The sequence below is a fragment of the Podarcis raffonei genome, chromosome 3 (genome assembly GCF_027172205.1).
Source record: "Podarcis raffonei isolate rPodRaf1 chromosome 3, rPodRaf1.pri, whole genome shotgun sequence".
Taxonomy (NCBI): domain Eukaryota; kingdom Metazoa; phylum Chordata; class Lepidosauria; order Squamata; family Lacertidae; genus Podarcis; species Podarcis raffonei.
In genome coordinates this window covers 30976582-30992300 of record NC_070604.1, presented here as the reverse complement: position 1 = coordinate 30992300, position 15719 = coordinate 30976582, and the positions used below count along the sequence as shown (strand labels likewise).

Genomic DNA, 15719 nt, shown 5'->3' with positions numbered 1-15719 from the left:
CTTAGCGGAAACATTTTGCTCATAGTAAATATTCCATCATATTACCCAGTTGAATTCTGTGCCATTGGGTTAATACAGTATTTGTTATAAACATTTAGAAAGCATTCCATAAGCCGCTGCAAGCTTATGGAATAGAGTGGGACATGAATTAAATCAAGTACGTACATAAATAACGAAGAACGATGCCTCGCAGGCACTATGAAAACTCCATAAAAGCAGTGGTAACATAGTAAGCAAGCATTTGACTTAAAATACAAATTTCCACACGGTCTCAGTAATCTTCATTTCAAGTACAGTGGTACCTTGGCTTTCGAACTTAATCCATTCCAGGAGCCCATTTGACTCCCGAAACCGTTCGAAAACAAAGGTGTGGCTTCTGATTGGCTGCAGGAGCTTCCTGCACTCAAGCGGAAGCCGCGTCAGATGTTCAGCTTCCAAAAAACGTTCGCAAACTGGAACACTTACTTCCGTGTTTGCAGTGTTCGGGAGCCGATTTGTTCGACAACTAAGCCATTTGAGAACCAAGGTACCAATGTATCACCTTCTAAAGAACTCTACGTTAAACATGTAAAGAAACTGGCCAAGGTCATTGCAAGAGTCTATGTGCCCCTATCACCAATTGTCTGTGTGTGGCAGGGTTGCAGGATTGATTTAAAGAATAGAGGAGTCACTCTTTACCCTTTTACCTATTTCGATGGAAGCCTTCCCTCTCAGGAGCAGTTTGAGGCACTCAACATTATCTGTCAAGCAACAATAATGAAGAGCAGTGCTACCTTTGCCTGTCTGCTTGTCCAGGTTGCCACTATGCAGAAGGAAAAGGGTAAAAGTTTAGTTCACACAGACAGAGTAGTCTAACTCTCAAAAAGCTTGCTTTCATGCTATCAACAAATATTACAGCAGGCTTGTTTTTGTTTTCAAATATGAAAATGAAAAGTGTTTAAATAGCGTTAGAATCGCTCACCTGTTCTGCACCAAGAAGTCAACTATGTGGAGTGAGGTCCGATCAACAGATCTCACAGCGAGATGAAGGGCAGTTTCGTCTTGTTCCTGAAATCATATGGTGTGTTTTGACCAATAGCAAGCAAGGAAGGGTTGTTGTTTTTTGGGGAGATACCTCCCTATTTTTTGTTACATTATGCTAAACAAAAATTTTAAAAACTTTACTATAGCTGGCTTTGGTCATCACTATCAAAATATGGCTTTGATTTAAGACAATTCATCCCTAAGTGATGATAATGTTAATTGTTCCAGGTCATCTAAACGGGGAAATGGTAGAAATATTATAATGACCATAACAATAAAATTGATAACCCTGCCCATCTGCCTGGGTTGCCCCAGCCACTCTTGAAATAAACCCATCTCAAGAAACCAAAGGAACGTATAGGAAAATGTACATGCATAGGACATTTAGAGAAGACAACATGTACAGCAAAGCTTCCCAAACTTGTCATGTTGGTGACGCACTTTTTAGACATGCATCATATCGTGGCACAGTAATTCAGTCTTACTAGCAAACTGGAGGTTAAGCTAACCCCTTTCCAGCCCTGGGAGGAGCATGGGGGGTATGTGTCTGTGCAACACACCTACACACTGCAGCCGACACACTAAGGCATTGCAACACATAGTTTGGAAAGCTCTGGTGTACAGTATAGGTATTTATAAACCAATGCTACAAGCCTCCAAACTCAGAAGGAACTGTTTGAGTGCTTTGTGCTAAACAAGAAGATGGACAGGGCAGGCATGTCAAAGCACAGAGAACTGGTGGGATCCTTGCTATCCCTTGATACAAATAACAGAAAGCTCAAAGCTTAAGAGTTGGGATGGTGCTGTTCTTTATTGTCAAAGAAGGCATATAGGGTCCAGCAAGTAAGTTAATTAGAAAAACAGCGAGCTGAATTATTTTATGCTAATTTATCAGTCAACTCATTAGTTTTACACAACTAATTGAACAGTATTAAAATGTATAGAAGCAACTATCATAGTACTTCTAAGGATTAAACCACTCTGGGGATTTAGCACTTGGCTAATAATGGTTATTTAATTTTCGACTGGTACTAGGCTAGTAGGATGTTAAGCCATGCTTCATTAATAATGGCTAAACAGGATTTGTAATTGTACTATCAAGGATGGATCAATAGCACGTGGAAACTCAGCCACATAGCTGTGCGTGAATATTCTGTGTGCTCGCTTGCCAAAGAGAAGGAAGAAGAATGAGGGTGGAGAGTGGAAGATAAGAGCAGGTTTAGCAGGAGGCCCAAGTTCAAAAAAATTGAGAAACAGAGATGCAGAAGTTACACTCATCCCATAAAACAGCATTTTCAAAACAATAGACCTGAGATGGATCCGAACTTAGCCGTGTTTTGAACAGATCATGATTAATGCATGGCCCATTGATTTCAACACGTCTACTTTTAGCATGGCCATCCGTGTTCCAATGCAGTCTGTGCACAAGCAGAATGGATTTCTCTTGCGCAATGGGATTTCACATTCTTCTCTTCCTCTCTACATGCCCTGAAAATCTGCTCTGGAGTACTGGGAAGCCCTCCAGATCAGTTGGGAGGGGGAGGGGTGCACAATGCGGAGGAGGTGAAGACCCCTTATGTAAACCGAAATCTGCTCATGGGATGTTGGATTTCACTCTATGTCTGGATCCATCCCCCTTTGTTTGGATTTTTGTATGCTCCCACCCATATCCAGTGGATGGTACAAAATATTTTCACATTTATGTTTTAGATTTTCTATTCTTAATAACGCGGTTTGATAACAGATGGATGAGCCATTTTGATAAGATGCCATTTTTCTGACTTCTTTTGCAAACAGTCATCCTTTTAACATTTCAAGTGAGCGACTGAATTACGATCTCATTTCCACAAAAACAGCACATAACATGTTAACATGCCGATAACAGAAGAAATTCTACACTTACATGCCCATTTGCGAGTGGAATTTTCTCTGTGAGATCCACATTCTCAGCATACACTTGAACCAATCCAAAAATATCTCTGGTTCTGACCGCTTCACAGAGGCTCTGCAGTTTAGCCATGTTGTCTGAGTGTTTCTTCCTTGCATATTTTCTTTCAATATATTTGGCATTAATATAATCTTTTCTTGCATTCCTGAAATGAGGTGTGATTTTATTTTATGCAAACTTGAAATGAGACTCGCTTCACAAACAATATTACGCAGGCTGCAATTCTTCAAATTACAAAAAAAGGCTGATGGGAATGGTTTGGGTTTCACTTTCAATGGCCTTGTTTGCATATCACAGTAAAGGGTTTACTAAGAATGCATCAATCTCATCCCCTTTGTTTCTCTTCCCTGGCCCATAGGAGAATCAAACCACAATCCCTGTCTTAGCATAGCATCAGAACTACTGATCATGGTTTAAAGGTAAAGGTAAAGGTACCCCTGCCCGTACAGGCCAGTCGTGACCGACTCTGGGGTTGTGCGCCCATCTCACTTAAGAGGCCGGGGGCCAGCGCTGTCTGCAGACACTTCCGGGTCATGTGGCCAGCGTGACGAAGCTGCTCTGTCGAGCCGGCACCAGCGCAGCACACGAAAACGCCGTTTACCTTCCCGCTATAAAGCGGTACCTATTTATCTACTTGCAGTTAGGGGTGCTTTCGAACTGCTAGGTGGGCAGGAGCTGGGACCAAAAGACGGGAGCTCACCCCGCCGCGGGGATTCGAACCGCTGACCATGCGATCGGCAAGCCCTAGGCACTGAGGATTCACCCACAGTGCCACCCGCGTCCCTTATTTTATTTTGTTCCAAATAAACCATGAAGCCACAAACAAACCTTGGTTGCAGATCATGGTTTGCTTGGAGCAAATAAAATAATAGTCCCTGAGTTTGGACATAATGCAAGGCCAGGGATCATGATTTGGTTTTCCCGTGTGCTAGCAGGGAGGAAGAAAGCAGGAGAAATTGGTGTGTTCACAGTAAACAGCTAACTATGGCTAACCACGACATGCAAACAGGGACACTACGATCACTTCCCTCCTTCTCTGTAACATATCTGAAAGTTTTGTAGTTATGACTGTTTACTTGTACAAACAACAAACTAATTGATTGGGGTGAATGAATAAACTCTACTCGCTGCCATAAAAATCTGTTTTCTTTAGGTCTTTCTCAGGAAATGCATAAAATTACTTTGCAAATTGAATTAAAACTAATTGCAGGGTCATTCGATGGATGTGCTCTTCCAACAATTCAAGGGAAACCCCCTGCACTGAACTTAAAAGTCAGACTGTTCTGTTACCATTTTACATTATTTATCTTGAGGTCAGTTGCTTAAGTTTGCTGTCATGTGTGATTTAACATGGAATCTGTTACAGATTACAGAGGATAACCAGATCTTGTACGTTCCATTCAAACACCAGTTTTTTAGCTTTGGTCTGCCTTTGTCTAAAAAAACTGGAAAATCTGTAAGGTAATTTTAAGTCCCAACTTTTCTTCTCTGCTATCATCAGAGGCAGGGAGGAGTGTGTATCTATCAATTCTTCCTTTCTTGTTGTGCTACTTGATCTTTTCAAGCTGTTCACTAGGTTACTTTTAACATAAATGAGGAACAGTGTGGTGTAATGTTGGACTAGGACCTGGGAGGCCAGAGTACAAATCCCAACTCAGCCATGGAGTTCACTGGGTGATCTTGGGCCCAGTCACAGTCTCTCAGGCTAACCTATCTCATGGGGTTGTTCTGAGGATACAAGCATGCCTGCCCCCTTTAACTCCTTGGGGGAAAGTTGTAAGATATTTTTTTAAAAAAATAAATTATTTGCTACTACAGTGGTACCTCGGAAGTCGAACGGAATCCGTTCCAGAAGTCTGTCTGACTTCCAAAACATTTGGAACCCAAAGCGTGGCTTCCAATTGGCTGCAGGAAGCTCCTGCAGCCAATCAGAAGCCGCGGAAACCCAGTCGTATGTTCAGGTTCCAAAGAATGTTCACAATCCGGAACACTCACTTCCGGGTTTGCAGTGTTCAGGAGCCAAAACGTTCGACTCACAAAGAGTTTGGGATCCAAGGTATGACTGTATGCTGAAATTTTATTCAGAATGCACCTCAGCAGACCACGGCACCTTTCCCTGCCATTTCTTAACAAGCGCAGAAACCAAGAGTTACCTCTTACGTTTATAAAAATGGCACCAAACTGGATAGAAAAAAAGATATTTGATCCAGAGAGTTCCTGTGAAACGCCACTTGCAGGATGATCCCACAAAAATAAAGAGATGTGTGAGTTTTTTGCTGATTCCTCCTGTCTCCTGAAAAGCTGTTCCTGAGGGCTAGGGAAGTAGGGCAAATCAAGGAAAAACCCACCTACCTTCCCCTCTGCCCTGCTTCTTCTAAGTCCCTTTTGTGCACAGAAGCAGCTCTTATGTTTGTGGAAGGGAAATAACTATAAACTTTATTTATTTGTTGATACAATTCTGATCTGTTTTCAGTCCCCTGTTATTTTAGCTTTTGGAAAGTTTTACATTGTTATTCATTCTTCTGACTGATAATTTTATAGTTTTAGCTTTTTTGTAAATGGCTTTGGATTCTTTCTTTTTTTTACAGTCACGCGGCATAGAAATTTCATGAAATAAACAAAATAGGAATTTGTGTTCCAGCAGAAAGCCATCCCTGAAGTTTATGCTCACACTGTTAATGCTGCTGAAGTTCCCTAATGAGCAACTTGCTTAATTTATTGGGTTATGCCCAAATTTCTTTCCCCTCCAATTGCTCCTTTAAATGAAGCGAAGGAATTTTATGAGAAGGCTTTGAGAGTCACTTACATCTGTGTGAGAATGTGATCTGTACACATGTGGAGGTTGACGTTTTCAATTTGATTCCTAAAAATAGCAATTTAAGCTTATTTTAGTCATTAAACAAGGGTTATATATTGTGCATGACTTTAATGATTATAGTTGACTTTAATGACTATGGTTGCCAGTTGTCCATTTGCCAAAGCGTGGCATCATCATAAAACATAGCTGTTTACACACAAGGAGATCTTAAGCTTTAATTTGCTGTCTGTTTTAAACCAGAATTAGTTGTTCCGAGTCATGATTGATTGATTTTTTAAAAAAATACTTTAGCCTTGACACATGGATTGGCGGGATCCTTTTGCTAATTTAGGGTTGTCGTATTTCAAGAAGTAAAAATCCAGACACAGAAAGTTGAGTTTTTTGGGGAAATTTTCAAAAATCCGGACATTTGGCCGAAATTGTCCCCAGAAGCTAAGTCGGCATTGGAATCCCAGACAATCCAGACGTATGGCAACCCTAACCAATTAATGGGATCCTCTTTCCAGTCAAAGAGTTTATGAACTCAGTACTTTCTTGTTCTCCAATACTTTACTTTTTCTGAGACTATTCTCTTTTTCCATCCTCTCTCTGGCAAACGGGAGCTGTTAGTGGAACTATTGCTAGTAAACACCCACATACAGTGGTATCTCGGGTTAAGTACTTAATTCGTTCTGGAGGTCCATTCTTAACCTGAAACTGTTCTTAATCTGAAACACCACTTTAGCTAATGGGGCCTCCCGTTGCTGCCGTGCCACCGGAGGACATTTTCTGTTCTCATCCTGAAGCAAAGTCCTTAAGCCTAGGTACTATTTCTGGGTTAGCAGAGTCTAATGTAACCTGAAGCATATGTAACCCGAGGTACCACTGTATATCCTCTCAGCAATCCTTAGAACAGTTCTATAAGTTCATATTCCTGCAGCCCTGCTTAAATTTCATGCTGATTGTTGCCTATTTAGAAAGAGCTGACTACTGTGGGTTTTCTGTTTCTATAAACTGGTCAACGGCTCCAATAAATTCACCCAAATTGCAAGTGGGGGGTGGCTGGGCTTGGAGGCAGAGATAGCAGTGACTTGCTTTAGGTCAACTCGCAAGTTCATAGTGAGGGCAGTATTTGAACCAGGAACTGTCCAACTCACATTCTTAATCACTACACTGTAAAAGCTTTCCATACTTTCAATGTTTCATACTTACATATCACTGCTTGGGTTGGGTTTGACCATTTCATCTGCCGGCAAACAAAATTCCATAATTTCGTTAAATCCCGCATTCCCAATATTTTTGGCAAGCTATAAAGGGAAATAATAAACACACCGGGCAAAGGTTAACATAATCACGTCAAGCAACTGATTTCAGTAGCAACCCATTTTCTTGATTTTCCAGTGGAGAAAGAACTTAAGGTTAAAAAGTTAAATCTTAGAGAATTCTGGGGGTTGTATCCAATGCTAGTTCTACTCAAGGGTAGACCCATTGAAATTAATTTCCACAACAAATTTAGGAACATTACTTTCAATAGGTCTATGTTCCGAGTAGAACGTAGTTGGATACAACACTGAATCTGTAGTTCCCTGTCCTGCCCGGATGGGTCCTTTTAACACATGAAACCAACAAGCTTTATTAAACAAAGCTCCAATAGCGTGACCGCAGTTCCTATAGAAACAATTTAGTCCTGATATATATATATATTTAACTGCAATACAGGAGAGACTTTCTTCCAAGAAATTTAAAAGAGATTCTATTGTTGGATGATCTCCAATATTAGCCATACTTAGATTTTGAGTATGACTTACGTAGCTGTATGCCACTGTAACACTGTACACACACAGACTCAGTTTGCCCATCATGGTAAGCTGTTAAGTGCTGATCTGAGGTGTTTCGTTCCTCCTAACTGGTGTGCAGAGGATATAAATGACATGGTTTAGTGTTACAACCAACCAGATATCATGGTTTGTTTTCTCCAAACAGACTTATCAACTGCGGTTTTTTGGGGACACAATTGTGGTTTTGTTGGGGAAAACCACAATCTTTGTGTTATGAGAATTATAAGGTCTAAGATATAAAATAAATTTACCAGGCAAACACATATATAAATATATAAACCACATGTCTGAAACAGTACAGGAAAAAAGTCCTGAAACTATTTTGTCTCTCCCAAATTGACCTCAAATATTTCTCTGCAAGGACAAAGGAAATGGGAAAACCTCCCCATCGTCTCTTTGCTCACAAATCTTGTCTTAAGGGCCTATCTGTGTATGAATAGGGTGAGTCTGTGACCTGGATTCAGGAACTGAGTATTTACAATCACAAAGGAATGGCCAGACTGCCCAAGTAAGGCAATCAGTGATCATTAATCAGGTACCATGGCAGACAGGTTTTCTGCTGTATACCGCCTCTTCTGTGATGTATGTATGATGTATTGGGGGGTGGCCTTAAGCTTACAGGGTGGCAATTTCAAAAAGTCTATATATAAGGGATTGCACACCATTGTTCTGGGTTCCTCCTCCCTCGTGCATGTGGTAAGTGAGGACCCTGTTGCAACAATAAAGATCAGGCTTAATAGCTGCTTTGCTTCTCAATATTCTCTGGTTGACCTCTGTTATTTTCTCCTACCGATAGAAAACCTACAAAAGGACTCTATATAGGCTCTTGGGTACCCCATAAGGGAAAAGGAGCAGTTTTGTTTTCTTAATAACACTTTGATTCAGACATAACACTCTCCCAGGAATCATGGCTTGTTTCTCCCCGGTGCAAACAGAGGAGTAAAATGGATACGGTCTGTTTATATGTGGTCAACCATTAACTGTGTGTTACCATAATGTGCAAATACTGCCACCAGCTACACACCAACTCAGCTTTCGAATGACAGAAACATTTTTTACTTTACCAGCAACTCAGATGTTCCCAGCACATCTAACGTGAGTGACTGCATTCTGGAATAGTGGACGCCAAGTTCCCGATGGATTCCTGAACACTCAATGCAAGTTAAAATGCCCAGGTTTGTTGAAAGCCATGTAGGATCTGAAAATGATAGAACAGAGGGGGAAAAGAACATAAGCCACACAGGGTAATGAAATAACAGAATCCCTTCATGGGATATAAACCCAGCAACTAGATTTTGCATCCATACAAAGCAAAAAAATGTATAAAGCACATGATTAGTTGAAGTTGGTTTTCACTGCATGGTTTTATGTATTATTGTAAACTGATATTTTTTCTAAGAAACAGTGGTATATAAGTATTTTCACAGACAGATAAATAAACAACAACTGCTGACTTTAATGGATGGGGCAAGGTTCTGGGACAATATGGTGGAAGTGAATTGTGGTGGGGGAAGAAAGTGCACCTCTGAATGGCCCTCTCCTGGGATTATCTGTAGGACTCCGCTACACAGACAATTGCAAAACTGAAAATGGAAAAAGCAGCATCCATAATAGTGTGAAAGCATTAAGGCACATAAGTTGTTCTAACAGTAATCGATTATCCTTTTGGAGGAGGGTTGGTAGATAGGTTTCTGCTTTTTATGTAAAGATAAAGGTAAAGGGACCCCTGACCATTAGGTCCAGTCGTGGCCAACTCTGGGGTTAAAGCTCATCTTGCTTTATTGGCCAAGGGAGCCGGTGTACAGCTTCCGGGTCATGTGGCCGGCATGACTAAGCCGCTTCTGGCGAACCAGAGCAGTGCACGGAAATTCCGTTTACCTTCCCACCGGAGCGGTACCTATTTCTCTACTTGCACTTTGACGTGCTTTCGAACTGCTAGGTTGGCAGGAGCAGGGACCAAGAAACGGGAGCTCACCCCGTCGTGGGGATTCGAACCGCCGACCTTCTGATCAGCAAGTCCTAGGCTCTGTGGTTAACCCACAGCGCCACCCGCGTCCCTTCACAGCGCCACCCAAAGGGGCACAAAACTTTACATGGGAAATAGCACATCGTCACTTAAAAAAAAGTCACCTTGTGCCCCACAGTCACAGCACGTGTCATTCCCAGGCATCCTCTGTACATCAGAGATGATTTCCTTTGTCAGTTCTTGGACAATGTTGTTTTCTCCTGTGTTGTCATCGCCTTTGAATGCATTATTTAAAGCTTCTTCTTTACTGTTCTGTAGCACCGATATCCAGCTTGAAAAACAAAACAAATTCCATTTCTCTGTTCAACTGGTAAAAATGCACTACTGTCCTCCAGAGAAAAAAGTTTAAAGGAAGGCAGGCAAGGCTTACAAGACTGAGCTTAGCTCTCGCTTACAGTCACAGGGAGGAGGCAAACGAGAGTCGAATCAAAACTTCAGCAGAAGCTAAAAGAAAAACTCCCACTGGAGTTTAAGGGCTGTGATAGGTGTGTGGTTTTTAATGCTAAGGAAAGGAATTCTGGCTAGGGTTGAAAATATCCATAATTGGAAATTTGGTGGTGCTGGTGGAAGGCATTTGTTTCCTAAACATTAAAATTCCATGGTTCCACATTTATTTGCATCACTGCCTGTAGATCCAGAGCAGCCAATATGGTACCCGTCAGATGTTGTTGGACCAGCAAAGCCAAGGGTCAGGGATGATGAGAATAGTAATCCAATGACATTGACTATCCCTGCTGGAGATGAACAGAAAGTTTAGTCTTCCTAGCCTGTCTAAATAATGGCTAGAATTAAGGATTATCTTTCTCCTCAGTAGAGAAGCAGTTGTTTTATCTACTGTAGACACCACTATCATGAGCAAGCGAAACAGCAAAAGAAACAACAAAAACCACTATTAATGCAACTTACATTTGACAGTCCTGTTCATCCTCTGCTTGGAAATGATACGTTCGGTCATCTACAGGAAGATAAAATGTTTCTAGTGTCGACTCCCAAAAACATTTGAATAGTTCATCTCATCATAAGTCATGACCCTTTCTGAAACTCATGTACCAGATACTGGTGGTTGTTACTGGAGTTAAATTAACTGGGCAATACATTGCCCGGGGTTAAAATCACCCATATATGCAGATGATGCAAGTAGGATTAAGCGGCAGGCTCACGTATAACTTCCCTGCTGCTATGGTTGCTTATTTGATCAGACCAAAGACCACCAACAGAAAAGTTATTGCAAATGTTTGCTCAGAACTAGTTTAGCAGTGCAGGGGTTAATACAATGACACCATCAGCAACTGTTGGTTGTGTAACTATTTTCCATCCATCCTATTTCCCTAATATACCTGGAATGTGAGTGCTCTTGCCCAGATGGGGGAAGTCTTCCATTTAAAAAAAAAATGCTCAGAATAATGACATGCATTATTGTGGGCTTCCTGAAAGCATTTTGCTGTCCACTGTTGGGAACAGGATGCTGGGATTGATGAACCTGATCTGGTAAGGACTTTATTTTTGTTTTACAGCACAAGTTCCTCCTGACTCACTTCCAGCAGTTTTTTCCTCCACCTTCCAACCATGGCAATACAAGGAGCTGTGTTTTATTTTACTTTCTAGAACCCTGATAGCGAGCGCCCTTGCCTGCTTTTCACTTGGGTGTTTTTTTTTCTTTGCCACTTTGCTTTGTAACATTTGATTTTTATTTCCATGGTGTTATTTGGAGGGGGGTGGAAACACCCGCCAATTAAAAAATGTCAAGCCAAACATGATGATAAAAAATGCCTCAATTTAGTGCAACCACAAGTCCACAGCACGTGAAATTGGAAAGAATTTTCAAACATTTCCCAAGGTTGCTCTCTCACGTTAAAGGAGACCTTTGAAACAACTAAGCAGACCTCTGAAAGCTATTATAAAAGACTTGTACAGTCTTATGGCTACATCTCAGAGGATTGCATCATAGCGTACGTCTCACCTGTTGGCTCAAGCTGAGCCTCTACTGGCTGGAAGTGCCTACATATATCCACTTCTCCATAAACCTCAAGTCCATGCAGTTGCTTATGTCTCTGTGTGTGGAGTGCTGGATTAAAAGCAGTGTGTTTGCTATGGACCAGCACTGAGGCCTGACTCATACACTACCAGAACAGCACAGAAGCCATTGCTTTGTGTTTGTGTGTCACGCCTTTCTAGTAACAACTGAAGAGAAACAATCACATGGACAAGCTGATAGGCATGACCAAACAGCTGTGATTCCTGTGTTGTATCCAGTTAAAACGTTTGGAATTCTACGTTGGCAGCAAAGTTGTATTTGCAAACTAATTTGTTTAGAAAGTTTGCCTTTGTAAAGAGAGAGAGATGGCTTGGATCTAAAGACCCTGCTGTAGCCACTCGTGCAGGTTCTTCCCCACCCACTTGGGCTGGCAGCCCTCTGAGAAGTGGTTTGAGAAGGTCAGGAGACTCTCAAGAGCAGCTTGTGGGGAGACGCAGGGGGACTGGAGAAAAAGGAAACTCCAGTAGCCACATCTGAGTGGCAGCATCTCTCCATCTCCCTCTTGGACATATGGATCCAAGCCCCAGTTATGAACTATATAATTTGGCACAGCTATCAACATGAGAAGCTTAGGACGGCGTAATTGTAAAAAAATATGTAGAGAAAAGATGCCTTAGGAAATCATTGGCCTTCCATATGTTGTTGGACCATATCAACCTCATCCAGCATGGCTAACAGGGCTGATGGGAGTTGTAGTCCAACATCTGGAGGTCCCCCACCCATTGCTTTGGGAGATACGAAGTATAGAAAGGTTCTCCAGAACATATGCAATAAGATTGGCTGCAACATAACAATTTGGTGGTCAGTGAGCAAAACAGGAAACCCCCTAGAACTAAATGAAGGACGAGGAATGTCAGAAGTATGACAGTGTTAGAAGTATGGGATTTATCGTGCACCTGATCTAGCTCAGAAAGATTCCTCAAGAGAAAGGTAGCCATTTTTATCTGAATCCCAAAATCTTAAATGGGCAGGTGGTAGTATGACCTGTGGATATTAGCCATGTGGGGAGCTGCAAGGATCAGAGCATGTTCCTAACTAGAAAGTCAGATTTGGTGAACCTACAGAAAAAGGGGCAGACCGTAAACAGAAGAATGAATGGCTAAATGTTGTAGCTGGCTCAAGGAACAAGTGGCCTATACTGAAAGAACAGTGCTAATTTTGCATCTAGAAGAAAAGAAAAGAAAAGAACATCTGTATCAAAGAAAGTGGAGGCAGAATGTTGGCATATTCAAGAGAGGAAGGTGTGAGGAAGAGAATGACACACACATACCCCAGTTTGCACAGTATGATCGTGACTTATATATCTTTTTATCTTTCAATAAAGAATGTAAAAAACGTATTATATGTGTAAGATGCTACAACACTCCCGGTTCTGAAAGAAGAAACCCCCATGATCAAGAAAAGTAATGGTGGTAAACATTAGTTATTTATAATTACATGACCTTTCTGATAATGTTTCAACAATATATTCTATACAGACTTCATGAATGATTTTGAGATTTGGTTCTGCAGAGAAATCAGGAAAGCATAGCTAAAATAACCTCAATAGGGCACCCAATGAGGGCTAATACAGCAACAAAAACTGAGACATATAAACAAATAGTTTATAGTGACAAACATATAAGAATGATATGTGAAATATATGAAAGGCAAAAATGTTCAAACAAAGCAAGCTCTGATAGTAACATATTCCAAATGTATCAGACTGAATTTTGGAATCTCACCATTAACTTGTTTTTCCCCCTGAAACAATGTGGAGATTTTTAGAACTAATAGAAAGTACCTACAACAAACCTACGTGATATGAGGTCAAAACATTTTTTCTCTTCTGGGTTTGTTTTCACTTGGCAAGTTAACAGATTGAGCTTTGCAGGAGGCCGGTTTGCCTGATTAAAGAAGAAAACAAAACAAAAAGGAATATCCCTTAGTAAAAATGCATAAAGAATAAAGACTTTCCTGTTATCATGGATTTCAAAAGGGAGAATCCTCCTGCATACAAGACACCCAAAATATGCCCATGGAAATTACCAAAATAGGTAGATATCCACTTCTTTTGAATAAGCCACAGGAAGTGGAAACAATTAGATCTAGGGCAAGTTCACAGCAATCTGAACTGTAAGGAACGGGGCAAATTGCTACTTCCTGTATTACAGTGGTACCTTGGTTTGCAACCGCTTTCGATTACAACTGTTTTAGATTACAACCATGTCAAACCCGGAAGTGTGTCCCCCTTTTTTTGGTTTACAACAATTTTTTTTGGGGAGGCCCCATTGGCAAAGGCAAATCTTGGGTTACAACCTGTTTTGGTTTACAACTGGACCTCCGGAACAGATTATGGTTGTAAACCAAGGTACCACTGTACAATATTAAGATGTGTCTACACCTCAGAAAGATGGGAGCCTTGGGAAGCAGGTCAAGAATGGCTGGATAAATTTACTTTAGTTCTAAAGTTCCATTCGGAAATATAGTCGATGGGTACAACTCACACCACTGCCATTTATGCTCTATGAAATAATTGTGTGAGCGCTATAATTTACTCGTGAGCACATCCTCCTGCTGCAACACTTGGCCGATACAGGAAGCATCTACTTCGGTAACAAAGGTGCATTAGACTAAGTTAAAATGATTTGAACTCTTGTAAAGGATCCAAAGGACAAGGTAACATTTGGCTCTCCGACTTGTTATAGTAGGCACTAGAGACAAATAAACCATTAAGAGTTATTGACACAATTAACATTACATGCAAATATTTACCATAAAAACATAAGACAAAGCAGTTCCAAGAGATGCAGCATGAAGAAAAACTCATACTGACTATTGCAGTCGGACATTACACACGAATATTAGTGGCACGTTTCATAAACAGTAAAGGCAAACAGAGATTTTTTTTCCATGTATTCAACTCTTGACAACTATGGTGCGAGTAAATATTTGCAAAAACAAGGCTATGGTGGATTCCTCTTCCTAAGGATACATCTTTTCATCATGACTGGTTTATGAGAACATTATGGGCTGGTTTACACCAAACGATTGCATTCAGATTTTACACATGGTTAAGGCATGGGAGCAGAAACATTTAGGGCTCATCAACACTGGAGTGTAAGATGGATTTGAAGCTGCTTGCGTCTCGATTTTTTGCAGCAACTGGTACTTCCCCAGGCCACAGATAATCCAGTAAAAGAAGAATATACAATATAAAAATGGTATGTTATCCAACTGCAGATGCACTGAATTGCATTGTGTGGGTGGACTTCTTTTTTAAGTGTGATAATGTGTCACTGGGTGTGGTCTGTCGCCACCTCCTGTTTCCATTTTGTTTCTATCAATCTAAACCAAAGGCCTGTCTGTTATCACCAGTTGTTCCTGAAGGCACATTTGCACTATTACTGTTTTTAAAACAACTCTTCTGCCTGGAATTACTCTTGCATAACCAGCTGTATTAAAAATAAAAATGACATATGCCCTTGCAGGTACAGGAGGCAGGAAAGAAAACAAGGAGGAGGGGGAGGAGGAGGAGGAGGAGAAGAAGATACAGCATATATAAAAACATAGCAAAACATCAAGCATTAAAAACTTCCCAATACAGGGGCTTTAATGAAAGTGATTCCCAATCTTTCTTTGCTTGGCTTGGAGTGACACACGTTTTTTTACATCTCTTTTGAGCAAATTTAATATATTAGAAAACCTGTATTTTTTAAAAAAGCTTTTTAAAGGTGCATGGCACAGGTAAACAGCTGTTTTCATGCCTACAGGGGAACCGTCAGATTTCCTTGCTTAGAGCACCACACCTGTATTTTAAATTTGTTTTTTTACGACTGATTTGCACAAACCTGGCATATTGGAAAACTTGTATTACAAAAAAAAAAAATTGGAAAGTGGGCACCTGCGGCTAAGCAAATAGCATGCATGTTCACAATGGACCTCAGGTTTCGAGAACTTACAGTGAGTGAGGAAGCACTAATTGAAGGAAGTGGGCAGCGACACAGAGAAGGAAGACATCCCATTCAAGCACCAGCTACAAGTGCAGACAGGACATCAAGCTACACTTCGGA

At 40.9% G+C, this 15719-nt stretch overlaps 1 protein-coding gene across 6 annotated transcripts in view; it reads right to left on the bottom strand.

Moving 5' to 3' along the window:
- ASAP2 (ArfGAP with SH3 domain, ankyrin repeat and PH domain 2) overlaps window positions 1–15719 on the bottom strand; it is a 95074-nt gene that overhangs the window by 13495 nt on the left and 65860 nt on the right. For 4 of the 6 annotated variants that reach the window (XM_053380957.1, XM_053380955.1, XM_053380953.1 and 1 more), the window contains 9 exons: window positions 13466–13553; window positions 10539–10587; window positions 9737–9903; window positions 8671–8804; window positions 6981–7075; window positions 5778–5834; window positions 2927–3116; window positions 962–1047; window positions 687–802 (listed from right to left, as the gene is read on the bottom strand). In XM_053380957.1, the coding sequence (XP_053236932.1) occupies window positions 687–802; window positions 962–1047; window positions 2927–3116; window positions 5778–5834; window positions 6981–7075; window positions 8671–8804; window positions 9737–9903; window positions 10539–10587; window positions 13466–13553 (982 nt within the window). The remainder of the gene's footprint in view (window positions 1–686; window positions 803–961; window positions 1048–2926; window positions 3117–5777; window positions 5835–6980; window positions 7076–8670; window positions 8805–9736; window positions 9904–10538; window positions 10588–13465; window positions 13554–15719) is intronic. The other 2 variants (XM_053380958.1, XM_053380956.1) reach the window with 1 other exon arrangement.